General features: G+C 44.4%; 1 protein-coding gene across 2 annotated transcripts in view; it reads right to left on the bottom strand.

The window, feature by feature from the left end:
• The window catches only part of NT5C1B (5'-nucleotidase, cytosolic IB), a 65,369-nt gene that overhangs the window by 26,420 nt on the left and 20,977 nt on the right, over positions 1 to 17,972 (bottom strand). For both annotated transcript variants that reach the window (XM_068279079.1, XM_068279078.1), the window contains one exon: positions 1,284 to 1,413. In XM_068279079.1, coding sequence (XP_068135180.1) covers positions 1,284 to 1,413 — 130 coding nt within the window. The remainder of the gene's footprint in view (positions 1 to 1,283; positions 1,414 to 17,972) is intronic.

Below are 17,972 nucleotides of genomic sequence, written 5' to 3'. Positions count from 1 at the left end.
CTAGATCACCAGGGAAGCCATATGGGGAGGGGGAGGGGGGGGGAATCACTAGATACCAGGGAACTATGTCGGAGAAGGAGGGAGAACCACTAAACATCAGAGAATTGTATAGGGGAGGGAGAAAGAAGCACTAAAAACCAGGAAACTGTATAAATGAGGGTGGAGGGCCACTAGACACCAGGGAACCATATAGGGGAAGGAGGGGGACACGAGGGGACCGAATAGGGGATAGAGGGGGGGGGGGAGCTATTAGACACCAGGGAACTTTATAAGGGGGAGAGGTGGCCACTAGACATTCAGATTGGCTCAGGACAGCTCAATTTCAGCCCACTCTGTATTTGAATTTAACAATGGGTGTGTATGAGGTTTTACAGACAGGAGAGAAGAACTTTGTATCAGAGTAACACTATGACAAAGCTCTTCAGTAAGTGGCCACATGGAATGACCAACACATTGAACTCAGAAGAGCGGAACTGCTACCCTACTAACATCTGGACCACAAAACTATCTGCAGCCCACCGTGTGTGAAAAGTGATGGGGTGCTTTAAATTCATAACTTAAAAAAAAAAATATATATACTCTGCGTTTGCATCACCATCCCACAAAAGGGAAAAGTCCGATGCACGGTAATTTGTGAGGTGAGGAATCAATTTGAAGAAATATGCTGCAGTTTGAAATAATTGATTTGAAACAGCAGGACTCATCAGAGGAACAAAGGCCCAGGCTTACTGCGTGTTTAACTTGAAAAAGAAACACTAGGGTTTGTTATTGTTCAGCGCTTGACATAGGTGTCATGATGAAAGTCTTCGGTAAGACCACCCTGGGGCAGCCCCATTTCCTGATTAACTTCTCTCAGAGCTCTATATGCTGACCTCAAACTTACTGAAGCATCTCTGCCCCAGCTGCCTGTTGTGTTTCTCTCTTTCAACTTCTCACACTTCCCAGCGGCAAGGGGGGGAGATGTCATCATTACTCATGACTGAGAAATCTGCACATAATCCTCCTGTTAAGACAACTGTATCAGCGGAGCCTCAAAATGGGGGGCCTGCGGGAGGAGGTGGCGGCGGCCATTTTGTTCACTGATGGTTCTAACATGACAAGTTAAGTCTGCAATGCTAGGATCGAGCATCTGCTGAAAGCAGAAAAATGTGTGTTGTCACCAGGGTCCTGACATAAGCAAATAAACACGTCCACATTACAGAAGGCCGCTGAGTGGATGAAGCAAATGCTTCCCTTCATTGTGGTAGCAAACCTAAGCCTGGCAAGCTATTTATTTGACTTACCGTAGTGATTGATGCTGTTTATGAGGCGTACTCCAACCTGGGCGTGGTTATTGGTCATCAGAACAATATCAAAGATTTCCTCGCTATCTGGATATAGTGTTCGCAGCTGCATGTTTACCTCTTCCACCGCCTGAATCAGAGGGAGAAAAAGGAGGATGGGTCAGAATTCGACCCCAGAACACCAAAATACCAACATTCATAAGTGTGAAGAGAACCAGTTGCTAAAATGCATTTCCTATAACAAGAATATACACTAACTGATCTAAGGAGGGACTACCATTGTATACATTACATGTCCCCAGTTAAAGGGGCACTATGGCGAGATATTTTAAAATGTATTTATTTATTTTATTTATTTAAGTATTTATATAGCGCCGACATATTACGCAGCGCTGTACAGAGTATATTGTCTTGTCACTAACTGTCCCTCAGAGGGGCTCACAATCTAGCCCTGCCATAGTCATATGTATGTATCGTGTAGTGCATGTATGGTCTAGGGCCAATTTTTTTGGGGGGGGAAGCCAATTAACTATGTTTTTGGGATGTGGGAGGAAACCGGAGTGCCCAGAGGAAACCCACGCAGACACGGGGAGAACATGCAAGCTCCTTGCAGATGTTGACCTGGCTGGGATTCGAACTGGGGACCCAGTGCTTGCAAGGCGAGAGCGCTAACCACTATGCCACCGTGCAAACATAGACAAATAAGAAGTAAGTTTTTTTTCCAGAGTAAAATGAGCCATACATTACTTTTCTCCTATGTTGCTGTCACTTACAGGAGGTAGTAGAAATCTGACAGAAGTGATACGTTTTGGACTAGTAACATTCGATGCCAGCGTTAAACGATGAGGATGGATGCTAGCAACCGTCCGTCTGAACCAGCCCTTCAAACTTGTCCATCTACAAAGCTTACAGATGCAGGATTAAGAGACAGGTCCGCTTTCATTTCACCGCAAGAAATTGGAGAGGCCAATGTAGAACTCTAGATATGACTCAGATACACCGAGGCCCTATGTGACAGCTTCTCCTGTACCTCCAAGCTCTGTGGGGCTTACTAGCCTGGACACCAATCCCCCAGGAAACTGTGTGGAATGTAAAAAATAAAATATGTCTTAAAGGCACAAGTATTTCAATGTCTTCAGGACATGTGTTCTGGGGAGCTGTGCTAGAAAGCATCACATATCAGCTATACATGTCAGTCACATGCACCTGCTCATTACACAGCTGAAATGACAATAAGTAAGTGCTGCATTTTTACAGCTGGAAACTTGCTTCTTCAGTAAGAGTATCGTGCAGAGAATCTCCACTCCATCCTGACCAACCCAGGCCTCCTCAGGCTCAGGAAGTGATAGAGGTCACATGACTGGGCTTGAGGAGGACCATATGTGGGTGAATAATGCAAGGTTGCGAATGTACCCTAGTTTTGTTTTCTCTTGCTTCTACTCAAATACATGACTCTCAGATCTTTGCATATGGAATTGCCGACATGAAACCAACAAGCATTGATTCAGGCAATACCTTTAATGACTATATGGTTTATTGCAAGCTATCGGTTAACATGTTTTTTTTTTTTTTTAACTGAGATGACAATAGTTTGGGAAGTGCTGCTAAATACTGGCGTATACATTTGAATGCTTATTTCTTTGTTTACTGTTATCAAATTCCTTTCACACTTCCCTGATGCAAAATCTGATGGAACAGTGAACCATGAGGGGGGGGGGGGGGATTCCCTCACGCTACAATTGTTAACCCTGTGTGTGAGATAGGTATCACTAGCTTAACTGCAGCTGCCTGTGTCTCTGAATGAGCTGTCTGCACAAAGAGCAGAGGAAACATGTATCTTGTTTGTAATTGTGTGTGAAACCTGACACCTGAAACTTTTCATATAGCTCTGTAGTCTCACATAAAAAGAAAAGCACTGGCCCTGTAATACAGAAGCACAGGCACACACCTTTGCAAATGAATCATCCCAATGCAGTTAAAATCTACACACAACGAGTTACAGCGTTTGCCTCTGATATTCGACAAGTAGGAAAATGTTTACACAGCTACTTAGACATTATTAGTACATTATCATTTTAGAACACTTGGTTATTGATAGTGTTCCTTTAATGAAGTCTTTCGAAAACTATAGGTTTCTTCTTCAGGAATGATACAGAACTGGATTATTTTTTCTTCAGGTACACTTTTAGGCCCCTTTTACACTTGTCTTGTAAGTGTGCGCTGCGTTACCCTGTTTTGCCACAGGGTAATGCTATGACAATGCAAGGCAATGGGGCCTAGCACACATATGGAATCACGCTGCACCTGAGCCACTGCAAAGTCAACAATGTGTTACCGTCAGACTTCCACACAGTGGCTTGCAAAAGTATTCGGCCCCCTTGAAGTTTTCCACATTTTGTCACATTACTGCCACAAACATGAATCAATTTTATTGGAATTCCACATGAAAGACCAATACAAAGTGGTGTACACGTGAGAAGTGGAATGAAAATCATACATGATTCCAAACATTTTTTACAAATCAATAACTGCAAAGTGGGGTGTGCGTAATTATTTAGCCCCTTTGGTCTGAGTGCAGTCTGTTGCCCATAGACATTGCCTGATGAGTGCTAATGATTAAAGAGACACTGAAGCGAAAAAAAAATGATGATATTATGATTTGTATGTGTAGCACAGCTAAGAAATAAAACATTAAGATCAGATACATCAGTGTAATTGTTTCCAGTACAGGAAGAGTTGAGAAACTCCAGTTGTTATCTCTATGCAAACAAGCCATTAAGCTCTCCGACTAAGTTAGTCGTGAAGAGGGCTGTTATCTGACTTTTATTATCTCAACTGTTCCTGGACTATTTACCTTTCCTCTGCTAGAGGAGAGGTCATTACTTCACAGACTGCTCTGAAAGACTCATTTTGAATGCTGAGTGTTGTGTAATGTGCACATATTATAGAATGATGCAATGTTAGAAAAAACACTATATACCTGAAAATAAAAGTATGAGAATATTTTCTTTGCTGCTAATCTTCTAGTAATTATTCATAGTACACAACCAATTCACTATATCATATTTTTTTTCCGCTTCAGTGTCTCTTTAAATAGAGTGCACCTGTGTGTAATCTAATGTCAGTACAAATACAGCTGCTCTGTGATGGCCTCAGAGGTTATCTAAGAGAATATTGGGAGCAACAACACCGTGAAGTCCAAAGAATACATCAGAGAAATTTAAAGCAGGCTTAGGCTACAAAAAGATTTCCAAAGCCTTGAACATCCCACGGAGCACTGTTCAAGCGATCAATAAGAAATGGAAGGAGTATGGCACAACTGTAAGCCCCCATGTGGGGGACACAGCTAACATGTGGAAGAAGGTGCTCTGGTCAGATGAGACCAAAATGGGACTTTTTGGCCAAAATGTAAAACGCTATGTGTGGCGGAAAACTAACACTGCACATCACTCTGAACACACCATCCCCACTGTCAAAAATGGTGGTGGCAGCATCACGCTCTGGGGTTGCTTCTCTTCAGCAGGGACAGGGAAGCTGGTCAAAGTTGATGGGAAGATGGATGGAGCTAAATACAGGGCAATCTTGGAAGAAAACCTCTTAGAGCCTGCAAAAGACTTGAGACTGGGGCGGAGGTTCATCTTCCAGCAGGACAACGACCCTAAACATAAAGCCAGGCCAACAATGGTATGGTTTAACCACTTCCCGACCGCCGTATGTACAATTGGCGGCCGGGAAGTGCACCCCGCAAGGACCGCCGTATTGACAATTGGCGGCGGTCCTTGTAGGGGCATGGGCGGAGCGATCGCGTCATCAGTGACGCGATCCTCCGCCTCCGCCTGGCGCCGCTCACCCGCCGCAACATCCCGCCGGCTATACGGAAGCGCCGGCGGGATGTTAACCCCGCGATCGCCGCATACAAAGTGTATAATACACTTTGTAATGTTTACAAAGTGTATTATACAGGCTGCCTCCTGCCCTGGTGGTCCCAGTGTCCGAGGGACCACCAGGGCAGGCTGCAGCCACCCTAGTCTGCACCAAAGCACACTGATTTCTCCCCCCCCCTGCCCCAGATCGCCCACAGCACCCATCAGACCCCCCCCTGCCCACCCCCCAGACCCCTGTTTGCACCCAATCACCCCCCTAATCACCCATCAATCACTCCCTGTCACTATCTGTCAACGCTATTTTTTTTTTATCCCCCACCCTGCTCCTTGCCCCCTCCTGATCACCCCCCACCCCTCAGATTCTCCCCAGACCCCCCAGACCACCCCCCCTGTTTACTGTATGCATCTATCCCCCTGATCACCTGTCAATCACCTGTCAATCACTTGTCAATCACCTGTCAATCACCCATCAATCACCCGTCAATCACCCCCTGTCACTGCCACCCATCAGCCAGCCCCTAACCTGCCCCTTGCGGGCAATCTGATCACCCCCCCACACCAATAGATCGCCCGCAGATCCGACATCAGATCACCTCCCAAATCCATTGTTTACATCTATTCTCTCCTCTAAACACCCACTAATTACCCATCAATCACCCATCAATCACCCCCTATCACCACCTGTCACTTTTACCTATCAGATCAGACCCCAATCTGCCCCTTGCGGGCACCCAATCACCCGCCCACACGCTCAGATTGCCCTCTGACCCCCCCTTATCAATTCACCAGTGCATTAATTACATCTGTTCTTCCCTGTAATAACCCACTGATCACCTGTCAATCACCTGCCAATCACCTATCACCCATCAATCACCCCCTGTCACCCCCTGTCACTGCCACCCATCAATCAGCCCCTAACCTGCCCCTTGCGGGCAATCTGATCACCCACCCACACCATTAGATCGCCCGCAAACCCGCCGTCAGATTACCTCCCAAATGTATTGTTTACATCTGTTATCTTCTCTAAACACCCACTAATTACCCATCAATCACCCATCAATCACCCCCTATCACCACCTGTCACTGTTACCTATCAGATCAGACCCTAATCTGCCCCTTGCGGGCACCCAATCACCCGCCCACACGCTCAGATTGCCCTCAGACCCCCCCCCCCCTTATCAATTCGCCAGTGCATTAATTACATCTGTCCTTCCCTGTAATAACCCACTGATCACCTGTCAATCACCTGCCAATCACCTATCACCCATCAATCACCCCCTGTCACTGCCACCCAACAATCAGCCCCTAACCTGCCCCTTGCGGGCAATCTGATCACCCACCCACACCAATAGATCGCCCGCAGATCCGACATCAGATCACCACCCAAGCGCAGCGTTTACATCTATTCTCTCCTCTAAACACCCACTAATTACCCATCAATCACCCCCTATCACCACCTGTCACTGTTACCCATCAGATCAGACCCTAATCTGCCCCTTGCGGGCACCCAATCGCCCGCCTACACGCTCAGATTGCCCTCAGACCCCCCCTTATCAATTCGCCAGTGCAATATTTACATCTGTTCTCCCCTGTAATAACCCACTGATTACCTGTCAATCACCTATCAATCACCCATCAATCACCCCCTGTCACTGCCACCCATCAATCACCCCATGTCACTGCCACCCATCAATCACCCGCTGTCACTGCCACCCATCAATCAGCCCCTAACCTGCCCCTTGCGGGCAAACTGATCACCCACCCACACCAATAGATCGCCCGCAGATCCGACATCAGATCACCACCCAAGCGCAGTGTTTCCATCTATTCTCTACCCTAAACACCCACTAATTACCCATCAATCACCCCCTGTCACTGCTACCTATCAGATTAGACCCCTATCTGCCCCTAGGGCACTCAATCACCCGCCCACACCCTCAGAATGCCCTCAGACCCCAGCCCTGATCACCTCGCCAGTGCATTGCTTGCATCTATTCCCCCCTCTAATCACACCTTGAGACACCCATCAATCACCTCCTGTCACCCCCTAGCACACCTACCCATCAGATCAGGCCCCAATTTGCCCCGTGTGGGCTCCTGATCACTCGGCCAATCCCTCAGATCCCCCTCAGACCCCCTTCCGATCACCTCCCCAGTGCATTGATTGCATCTATTTTCCCCTCTAACCACCCCCTGAGACACCCATCAATCACCTCCTGTCACCCCCCTAGCACTCCTATCCATCAGATCAGGCCCAATACAACCTGTCATCTAAAAGGCCACCCTGCTTATGACCGGTTCCACAAAATTCGCCCCCTCATAGACCACCTGTCATCAAAATTTGCAGATGCTTATACCCCTGAACAGTCATTTTGAGACATTTGGTTTCCAGACCACTCACGGTTTTGGGCCTGTAAAATGCCAGGGCGGTATAGGAACCCCACAAGTGACCCCATTTTAGAAAAAAAGACACCCCAAGGTATTCTGTTAGGTGTATGACGAGTTCATAGAAGATTTTATTTTTTGTCAAAAGTTAGCGGAAATTAATTTTTATTGGTTTTTTTTCACAAAGTGTCATTTTTCACTAACTTGTGACAAAAAATAAAATCTTCTATGAACTCGCCATACACCTAACGGAATACCTTGGGGTGTCTTCTTTCTAAAATGGGGTCACTTGTGGGGTTCCTATACTGCCCTGGCATTTTAGGGGCCCTAAACCGCGAGGAGTAGTCTAGAAAACAAATGCTTCAAAATGACCTGTGAATAGGACGTTGGGCCCCTTAGCGCACCTAGGCTGCAAAAAATTGTCACACATGTGGTACCGCCGTACTCAGGAAAAGTAGTATAATGTGTTTTGGGGTGTATTTTTACACATACCCATGCTGGATGGGAGAAATTTCTATGTAAATGGACAATTGTGTGTAAAAAAATCAAACAATTGTCATTTACAGAGATATTTCTCCCACTTAGCATGGGTATGTGTAAAAATACACCCCAAAACGCATTATACTACTTCTCCTGAGTACGGCGGTACCACATGTGTGGCACTTTTTTACACCCTAAGTACGCTAAGGGGCCCAAAGTCCAATGAGTACCTTTAGGATTTCACAGGTCATTTTGCGACATTTGGTTTCAAGACTACTCCTCACGGTTTAGGGCCCCTAAAATGCCAGGGCAGTATAGGACCCCATTCTAGAGAGAAGACACCCAAAGGTATTCCGTACGGAGTATGGTGAGTTCATAGAAGATTTTATTTTTTGTCACAAGTTAGCGGAAAATTACACTTTGTGAAAAAAAACTATTAAAATCAATTTCCGCTAACTTGTGACAAAAAAATAAAAACTTCTATGAACTCACCATACTCCTAACGGAATACCTTGGGGTGTCTTCTTTCTAAAATGGGGTCATTAGTGGGGTTCCTATACTGCCCTGGCATTTTAGGGGCCCTAAACCGTGAGGAGTAGTCTTGAAACAAAAATGACCTGTGAAATCCTAAAGGTACTCATTGGACTTTGGGCCCCTTAGTGCAGTTAGGGTGCAAAAAAGTGCCACACATGTGGTATCGCCGTACTCGGGAGAAGTAGTATAATGTGTTTTGGGGTGTATTTTTACACATACCCATGCTGGGTGGGAGAAATACCTCTGTAAATGACAATCTTTTGATTTTTTTACACACAATTGTCCATTTACAGAGGTGTTTCTCCCACCCAGCATGGGTATGTGTAAAAATACACCCCAAAACACATTGTACTACTTCTCCCGAGTATGGCGATACCACATGTGTGGCACTTTTTTGCACCCTAACTGCGCTAAAGGGCCCAAAGTCCAATGAGTACCTTTAGAATTTCACAGGTCATTTTGAGAAATTTTGTTTCAAGACTACTCCTCACGGTTTAGGGCCCCTAAAATGCCAGGGCAGTATAGGAACCCCACAAATGACCCCATTTTAGAAAGAAGACACCCCAAGGTATTCCGTTAGGAGTATGGTGAGTTCATAGAAGATTTTATTTTTTGTCAAAAGTTAGCGGAAATTGATTTTAATTGTGTTTTTTCACAAAGTGTCATTTTCCGCTAACTTTTGACAAAAAATAAATTCTTCTATGAACTCACCATACTCCTAACGGAATACCTTGGGGTGTCTTCTTTCTAAAATGGGGTCATTTGTGGGGTTACTATACTGCCCTGGCATTTTAGGGGCCCTAAACCGTGAGGAGTAGTCTTGAAACGAAATTTCTCAAAATGACCTGTGAAATTCTAAAGGTACTCATTGGACTTTGGGCCCTTTAGCGCAGTTAGGGTGCAAAAAAGTGCCACACATGTGGTATCGCCGTACTCAGGAGAAGTAGTATAATGTGTTTTGTAGTGTATTTTTACACATACCCATGCTGAGTGGGAGAAAGATCTCTGTAAATGGACAATTGTGTGTAAAAAAAATTAACAAATTGTCATTTACAGAGATATTTCTCCCACCCAGCATGGGTATGTGTAAAAATACACCCCAAAACACATTATACTACTTCTCCTGAGTACGGCAATACCACATGTGTGGCACTTTTTTGCAGCCTAACTGCGCTAAGGGGTCCAAAGTCCAATGAGCACCTTTAGGCTTTACAGGGGTGCTTACAATTTAGCACCCCCCAAAATGTCAGGACAGTAAACACACCCCACAAATGACCCCATTTTGGAAAGTAGACCCTTCAAGGTATTCAGAGAGGGGCATGGTGAGTCCGTGGCAGATTTCATTTTTTTTTTGTCGCAAGTTAGAAGAAATGGAAACTTTTTTTTTTTTTTTTTCACAAAGTGTCATTTTCCGCTTACTTGTGACAAAAAATAATATCTTCTATGAACTCACTATGCCTCTCAGTGAATACTTTGGGATGTCTTCTTTCCAAAATGGGGTCATTTGGGGGGTATTTATACTATCCTGGAATTCTAGCCCCTCATGAAACATGACAGAGGGTCAGAAAAGTCAGAGATGCTTGAAAATGGGAAAATTCACTTTTTGCACCATAGTTTGTAAACGCTATAACTTTTACCCAAACCAATAAATATACACTGAATGGGGTTTTTTTTATCAAAAACATGTTTGTCCACATTTTTCGCACTGCATGTATACAGAAATTTTACTTTATTTGAAAACTGTCAGCACAGAAAGTTAAAAAAATCATTTTTTTGCCAAAATTCATGTCTTTTTTGCTGAATATAATAAAAAGTAAAAATCGCAGGAGCAATCAAATAGCACCAAAAGAAAGCTTTATTAGTGACAAGAAAAGGAGCCAAAATTCATTTAGGTGGTAGGTTGTATGAGCGAGCAATAAACCGTGAAAGCTGCAGTGGTCTGAATGGAAAAAAAGTGGCCGGTCCTTAAGGGGTAGAAAGCCCTAGGTCCTCAAGTGGTTAAAACAAACATATCCATGTGCTAGAATAGTCCAGTCAAAGTCCAGATCTAAATCCAATTGAGAATCTGTGGCAAGATCTGAAAACTGCTGTTCACAAACGCTGTCCATCTAATCTGACTGAGCTGGAGCTGTTTTGCAATGAAGAATGGGCAAGGATTTCAGTCTCTAGATGTGCAAAGCTGGTAGAGACATACCCTAAAAGACTGGCAGCTGTAACTGCAGCAAAAGGTGGTTCTACAAAGTATTGACTCAGGGGGCTGAATAACTACGCACACCCCACTTTGCAGTTATCTATTTGTAAAAAATGTTTGGAATCATATGATTTTCGTTCCACTTCTCATGTGTACACCACTTTGTATAGGTCTTCATGTGGAATTCCAATAAAATTGATTCATGTTTGTGGCAGTAATGTGACAAAATGTGGAAAACTTTAAGGGGGCCGAATACTTTTGCAAGCCACTGTATGTTGGTGGCGGTGGTGCAGCACGAATGCACAGAACGACGGAAATACGATGGGGAAACCAGAGAATCCCAGTGACGTACTTCCTGTCCAGCAGGAAGTATGTCATGCGCTGAGGGGCTGCAGGGGGGCGGCGCTATGCATATGACCCTGTCGGTGCACTCTGCTGCAGGGTCATATGAATGACATTTTGTGTGTTGTGGTGTTTTATGTCCAGGTGTAGAACCGGCTTTCAGCTCACAACACTGCGCAGTGATACAATGTATCAGGAGATATTGTCTGAGCTATAACCGCTATTTCTATAGCTGTTCTTCTCCAGTGCAGGTCAAGGCTCAAGGCGTCACCTCCCTCTGAAAGACCTGCACAGCTCTAACCAGGCAGCACTCTGGGGAGGATGGTGAAGCTGCATGTTACTTAATCATCCTGAAATCTCCCAATTAATAAACTCAGATTTTCACAAAACCCTTTAGAAATCCCATTGAAAATAATCCAGTCAAAATAATGTAATAAAAAAGTGCTTCATTTTTACAATAATTATGTATACATGATTTAGTCAGTGTTTTCCCATTGTAAAAGCTTTCCACTCCCTGATTTTACATTCTGACATTTACCACATGGTAACAGTTTTACTGTTGGCAGGTGATGTCACTGGAAGTAGCTGCTGCTTGCTTTTTTGGCAGTTGGAAACAGCTGTAAACAGCTATTTCCCACAATGCAATGAGGTTCACAGACAGGAAACTGCCAGGACCATAGTCCTGACAGTTTCCTGTGGAGGGGTTTCACCACAATATCAGCCATACAGAGCCCCCTGATGATCCGTTTGTGAAAAGGAAAAGATTTCTCACGGGAAAGGGGGTATCAGTTACTGATTGGGATGAAGATCAATTCTTGGTCAAGGTTTCTCTTTAAACCATAAGTACTGGATCGGGATTAAGCCCAATATGACAGAATTGTATAAAAGCTATGACAAGTCTTATAGCTGTTTTGGTTTTCTCTCTCTCTCTCTTTTTTCTTTTTCTTTACTGCACGTCTTATGTGCTTATTGAATTCTAAATCCTGTGTGTTTCGGACATATGTGTAGGCATTCAGCGGCAGAGCGTCTATTTAATCGCATATAATCTCTGTCATTTGCCAATGTCAGGTTAACCACTTGCCAGGAGCTTCTTCCCCAGCCACTTCCTGCAGCACAAATTCTGCTCCCTGATGCTTCCATTAAAAGTGGACCTGAACTATACCACAGGAGAGAACACAGAGAAATCCACCCTGCGTGTGTTTATAGAGAACAGCCTGTCTAATTCTCCCTTCTCAGCAAGTACTGAGCTAGTGTAATTTTAGCTCCCCGCTGTCTGCTGAGTTGAGAGCTAATATGTAAACACCGGAGTTTAACCTGCGCTCCCTGCAAACCAGGAAGTAACTGGACTGTAGCATCTCTGTAGGAGCTCTTTAACCTCTTCACCCCAAAGGGGTTTTTACCCTAACGGACAAGAGCGATTTTCACCTTCCAGTGCTTATCCCTTTCATTTGCCAATAGCTTAATCACTACTAATCACAATGAAATGATCTATATCTTGTTTTTTTCACCACCAATTGGGCTTTTTGGGGTTGATACCGTATATACTCGCAAGCAAGCCGACCGGCATATAAGCCGACCCCCCAACTTTTACCTGAAAAAACAGGAAAAAAAGATTGACCCTCATATAAGCCGGGGCTAGGAAATGCTGGACGCGTGATCCCCCCAGTGTGCCCCAGTATAGCTAGTATAGTGCCCAGTATAGCTAGTATAGTGCCCAGTATAGCTAGTAAAGTGCCCAGTATAGCTAGTATAGTGCCCCAGTATAGCTAGTATAGTGCCCAGTATAGCTAGTATAGTGCCCCAATATAGCTAGTATAGTGCCCCAGTATAGCTAGTATAGTGCCCAGTATAGCTAGTATAGTGCCCCAATATAGCTAGTATAGGGCCCCAGTGTGCCCCAGTATAGCTAGTATAGTGCCCAGTATGGGTAGGTAGTGCCCCAGTATAGTGCCCAGTATGGGTAGGTAGTGCCCCAGTTTAGCTAGTATAGTGCCAAGTATAGCTAGTATAGTGCCCTGTATAGCTAGTATAGTGTCCAGTATAGGTAGGTAGTGCCCAGTATAGCACCCAGTATAGCTAGTATAGTGTCCAGTATAGGTAGGTAGTGCCCAGTATAGCACCCAGTATAGCTAGTATAGTGCCCAGTATAGGTAGGTAGTGCCCAGTATAGCTAGTATAGTGCCCAGTATAGGTAGGTAGTGCCCAGTATAGCTAGTATAGTGCCCAGTATAGGTAGGTAGTGCCCAGTATAGGTAGGTAGTGCCCAGTATAGTGCCCCAGTATAGCTAGTATAGTGCCCAGTATAGGTAGGTAGTGCCCAGTATAGCTAGTATAGTGCTCTGTATAGCTAGTATAGTGCCCAGTATAGGTAGGTAGTGCCCAGTATAGCACCCAGTATAGCTAGTATAGTGCCCAGTATAGGTAGGTAGTGCCCAGTATAGCTAGTATAGTGCCCAGTATAGGTAGGTAGTGCCCAGTATAGCGCCCAGTATAGCTAGTATAGTGCCCAGTATAGGTAGGTAGTGCCCAGTATAGCTAGTATAGTGCCCAGTATAGGTAGGTAGTGCCCAGTATAGCGCCCAGTATAGCTAGTATAGTGCTCTGTATAGCTAGTATAGTGCCCAGTATAGGTAGCTAGTGCCCCAGTTTAGCTAGTATAGTGCCCTGTATAGCTAGTATAGTGCCCAGTATTGGTAGGTAGTGCCTAGTATAGCTAGTATAGTGCCCTGTATAGCTAGTATAGTGGCCAGTATAGGTAGGTAGTGGCCAGTATAGCTAGTATAGTGCCCAGTATAGGTAGGTAGTGCCCAGTATAGCTAGTACAGTGCCCAGTATAGGTAGTGCCCCCTCCTCTCCCCCGGGTGCATCCGTACTGCCCATGTACAAGCCTGGACTCGCATGTGCGCATGAGCTGTCCCAAAGCATGGAGTCGGCATAGATTGCTTTTAAACTCTGTCTCTACAGATTGTGGTTTGGGCATCTATTCTATGACCTGTACCTGATGCTTATGTATATTGTGTGCCTCTGAGGAAGTGGCTTGTTGGCCGTGAAACACGTGTCAGGCAATCTTTTTGTTGAATTGGACTTCTGAATTATGTCTATACCCTGTATCTGCCAGCTACAAGACGTGTGATTGAAGAATAAAGAGTGGAATTGTTCCTTTATAACAGTGTTCCCCTACCCTGTCCTCAAGGCCCACCAACACTGCATGTTTTGTGGAAATCTACAGAGGTATTTGATCAGTTCTGCTGAGACACTAATTACCTCACCTGTAAATGTTTGTTGTTTCCTGCAAAACATGTACTGTTGGTAAGCCTTGAGGACAGGGTTGGGAAACTCTGCTTTAGAACTCCATTTTGTCTTGTTTGGACTTCTGCATGTTGGTATAACGACGAGGAAATAGTGCTACACTGAACATTCATTCATCTGCAATCAGACTATACAAGGAGAACGGCATAAGCAGCTTCTGCTATTCTGTAACAATAGGTGTACTTCAATATAGTGAAACATGCATGCACAATACAGCATTTCCTCTACAGGAAAGCACTGTTTCCACATCGACTTGCAGCACACGTGTACTTCTTGGATGGACTTTCAGAAAAAGAATTGTGTTTAGGGGAAACTTGATACAGATGGGAGGCCTTTCAATTCGTATATCTGGGCACAAACGTCACAGAACAATGGAAAGCATAGCACCTCAAGTTACATTTGCAAACCATTTCAATGAACCTCCTTTAACCAAGCAAAAATGTTTTGTGCTCTGCAGTGTTTTCCAAAGTTTGAGACTAGTAACACTTGTGGAATTCACACCATATAGGTGGGACCCTGCAGATCTTAAAGGGAACCTGAAGTGAAAGGGATATGAAGGCTGCCATATTTATTTCCTTTTAAACAATACCAGTTGCCTGGCAGTGCTGCTTATCTATTTGGCTGCAGTAGTGTCTGAATCACACACCTGAAAAAAGCATGCGGCTAATCTTGTCAGATTTTTCTTAAAAACATCTGATCTGCATGCTTATTCAGGGTCTATGTTCAAAAATCGGATGGAGGAGCACCCATGCAAGGCAGGAATAGTAGTGTGCCTAAGCCTCGAGTCCCAGTACCATCGGGATTCCTTAGTCCAATCCACAAGAAAGGCTGGCACCACAAAAGTAAAAATCAGCTCTTTATTAGTTTGTCATTAGAATGACATAAATGTCAACAAAAAGGTTAAAAAATGGCGATAGCAGCGACAGCCCGCTGTTTCGAGCTGGCAAGCCATGGCTGAGTGGCTTGAAAAAGAGCTTGCCAGCTCGAAACAGCGGGCTGTCGCTGCTATCGCCATTTTTTGATCTTTTTGTTGACATTTATGTCATTCTAATGACAAACTAATAAAGAATGATAGAGGAATGAAAGGAAGATCGGCACCAAATGTAACAACAGGCAGCCTTCTGGGGGGTCCTCAACACTTGCTCCCTGTGCCTCCGGTTGAAAGACAACAATTGTGATGTGATAAGAGGATAAAGGATGCCGGGCACCAGCTGCTTTGCAAGGTTAATTTATTTCATCCCACCAAGACAGACACCAAAATTCAGGCAGTAGGTCTAACAGCCGTTTCGCAAGCTGACAATGCTTGCTTCCTCAGAGACCATCTGCTACCACCATAATACACGCATATAGTATATGCAGAGAATGATGCTCCTGACAGCTCATGGCAGGTTCCATGTTTGTCTGTCTCCTATGAAGCCAAATGTGTGGTCATGTCCTCCCTGCTTCCTGATCACAGAAAAGCTTGTACTGAATAACACTAGTGTGCAGTGAATATTAATTAGCCATGTGGCTAGGAACAATAGCGGACTCCTGCAGTGTACTCTGCCAGGAGATTTATCAGTGCTGTGCGCTGGACTGAGTTACATGCTATTGTTACTTGACCCTGTAACTTCTCATTAGCAGCCGAGGGGAGAGCCCCAGAATGCTTTGCAGTATGGTATGCGGCTTGCGTCTTCTTCAGGCCTTGTTTCCATCTGTCCGCTTCTATCCGCTTTTTATCAGCACATCAATGTTACAGATTGATACATGTTGCTGAAAAGCGGACAGAAGCGCACAGATGGAAACAAGGCCTCAGAGCTTGGGAATAACAGCTTTGCAGATAAGCACACATCAAATGTAAGAGAGATTTTTATCTTCAGTAATGCCTTTTTGGCTTCCTTCTAAACTGTTTAACACAGGAGAATAGAGGTTTAAATTAGCTTTTGTAGCCTGACAGTTAAGGGGCCCATACACTCAGCCGATTTTCTGGCCGACCGATCGATCCCGATCGATCGATCGTTTGCAAATCGGTTGGCCAATCGACCGATCCATGGCCGATTTCGATCGATTTCGATGGATTTCCATCGAGCTGGCTTATCAGTTTGCATTGGCCTTAATGGAAATCTGATGGCAAAAAAATGCCATCAGATAGAATTCCAATAGATTTCAAACAGAAATCTATTGGAATTCTATCCTGGTAAAAAAATGTTCTAAAAACGCATCAGATAGATCATCAGATGCATTTCTTATCTATCTGCTGCCAATCTGACGAGTGTATGGGCACCTTAACTCTTTAAATATTAGAAGCAAAGGATCAGCAGGATAGCCATGCAACTGGTATTGATTAAAAGGAAATAAATATGTCAGACTGGAACAGGAAAAAAAGGGTGCTGCCATAGGCATTTATTATAATAGCCGCAATTTGCGCCCGCTATGAAAAGCCGCAATTTGCATATCTGCAAGACTCGGCACCTTCCTGCACCCAAATTTACTCTCACTGCAGCTCTGCAGCGGGGGCCGGGGAGTTAAAGGGGAACTGAAGAGAGAGGTATATGGAGGCTGCCATGTTTATTTCCTTTTAAGCAATACCAGTTGCCTGGCAGCCCTGCTGATCCTCTGTCTCGAATACTATTAGCCATAGCCCCTGAACAAGCATGCAGCAGATCAGGTGTTTCAGATTTTAAAGTCAGATCTGACAAGACTAGCTGCATGCTTGTTTCTGGTGTTATTCAGATGCTACTGCAGAGAAATAGACCAGCAGGGCTGTCAGGCAACTGGTATTGATTAAAAGGAAATAAATATGGCAGCCTCCGTATACCTCTTACTTCAGTTCCCCTTTAAGATTTAGGCAAATTTTAATGAAATTCCACATGAAGTAAAAATCTACAGTATGTGAATTGTCGTGGAGATTTTTTGGAAAATCACCAAACTACTGTATTAGGCCTCGTTCACATTTAAAATCGTAATCCCAGCGGGTTTTTTCCCCCTCTCCCGGCGCTCTACTGCGTGCTAAGCGCTTTTCCAGAGCGGTTTTGTCATTCACTCCCTGACGCAAGTCACGAAGTGAACTCTTAGACCCGGAAAAGAATAAATACAATGTATTCTAAAAACCGCGAACGCAATCGCCGCATAAAACGATTTTGTGAGCTTTTAGCACTCTTCCTATACCTTCCATTATTGCAAAAACGCCCCAAAAATGGTACAGGCACCGCTTTGCTGACCACAAAGCAGACGCAACGCGCCGATATGAACCTTCTCATAGAGATTCATTACAAAAGCGTTTTGTAGGCGATTTTAAAAATCGCCTGCGCTGGAAAAAAGGGCAAAAATGCCCCTAGTGTGAACGAGTCCTCATGTGTGAATCTTAGTAAATCTGGGGAACAAAAAACGTCTAAAAAATACAGAATACTGTATTTTACACACCCTTTATTTTTTACTGAACGCATTTTAGTGAATACACCGTACTGTAGAATCTCTTTATAGAAAACTTCAAGGGACCAGGAAAAGTAGCTTACTAGATCAGAAGTTTACTATATCAGATTTGGTCATACATTGTATATTTCTACAGACGCTTTTGCTGGGACC

The sequence above is a fragment of the Hyperolius riggenbachi genome, chromosome 4, assembly GCF_040937935.1.
Source record: "Hyperolius riggenbachi isolate aHypRig1 chromosome 4, aHypRig1.pri, whole genome shotgun sequence".
In the NCBI taxonomy this organism is placed as follows: domain Eukaryota; kingdom Metazoa; phylum Chordata; class Amphibia; order Anura; family Hyperoliidae; genus Hyperolius; species Hyperolius riggenbachi.
The sequence above is the reverse complement of the archived record's forward strand: the minus strand, read 5'-3'. Positions and strand labels throughout refer to the sequence as shown.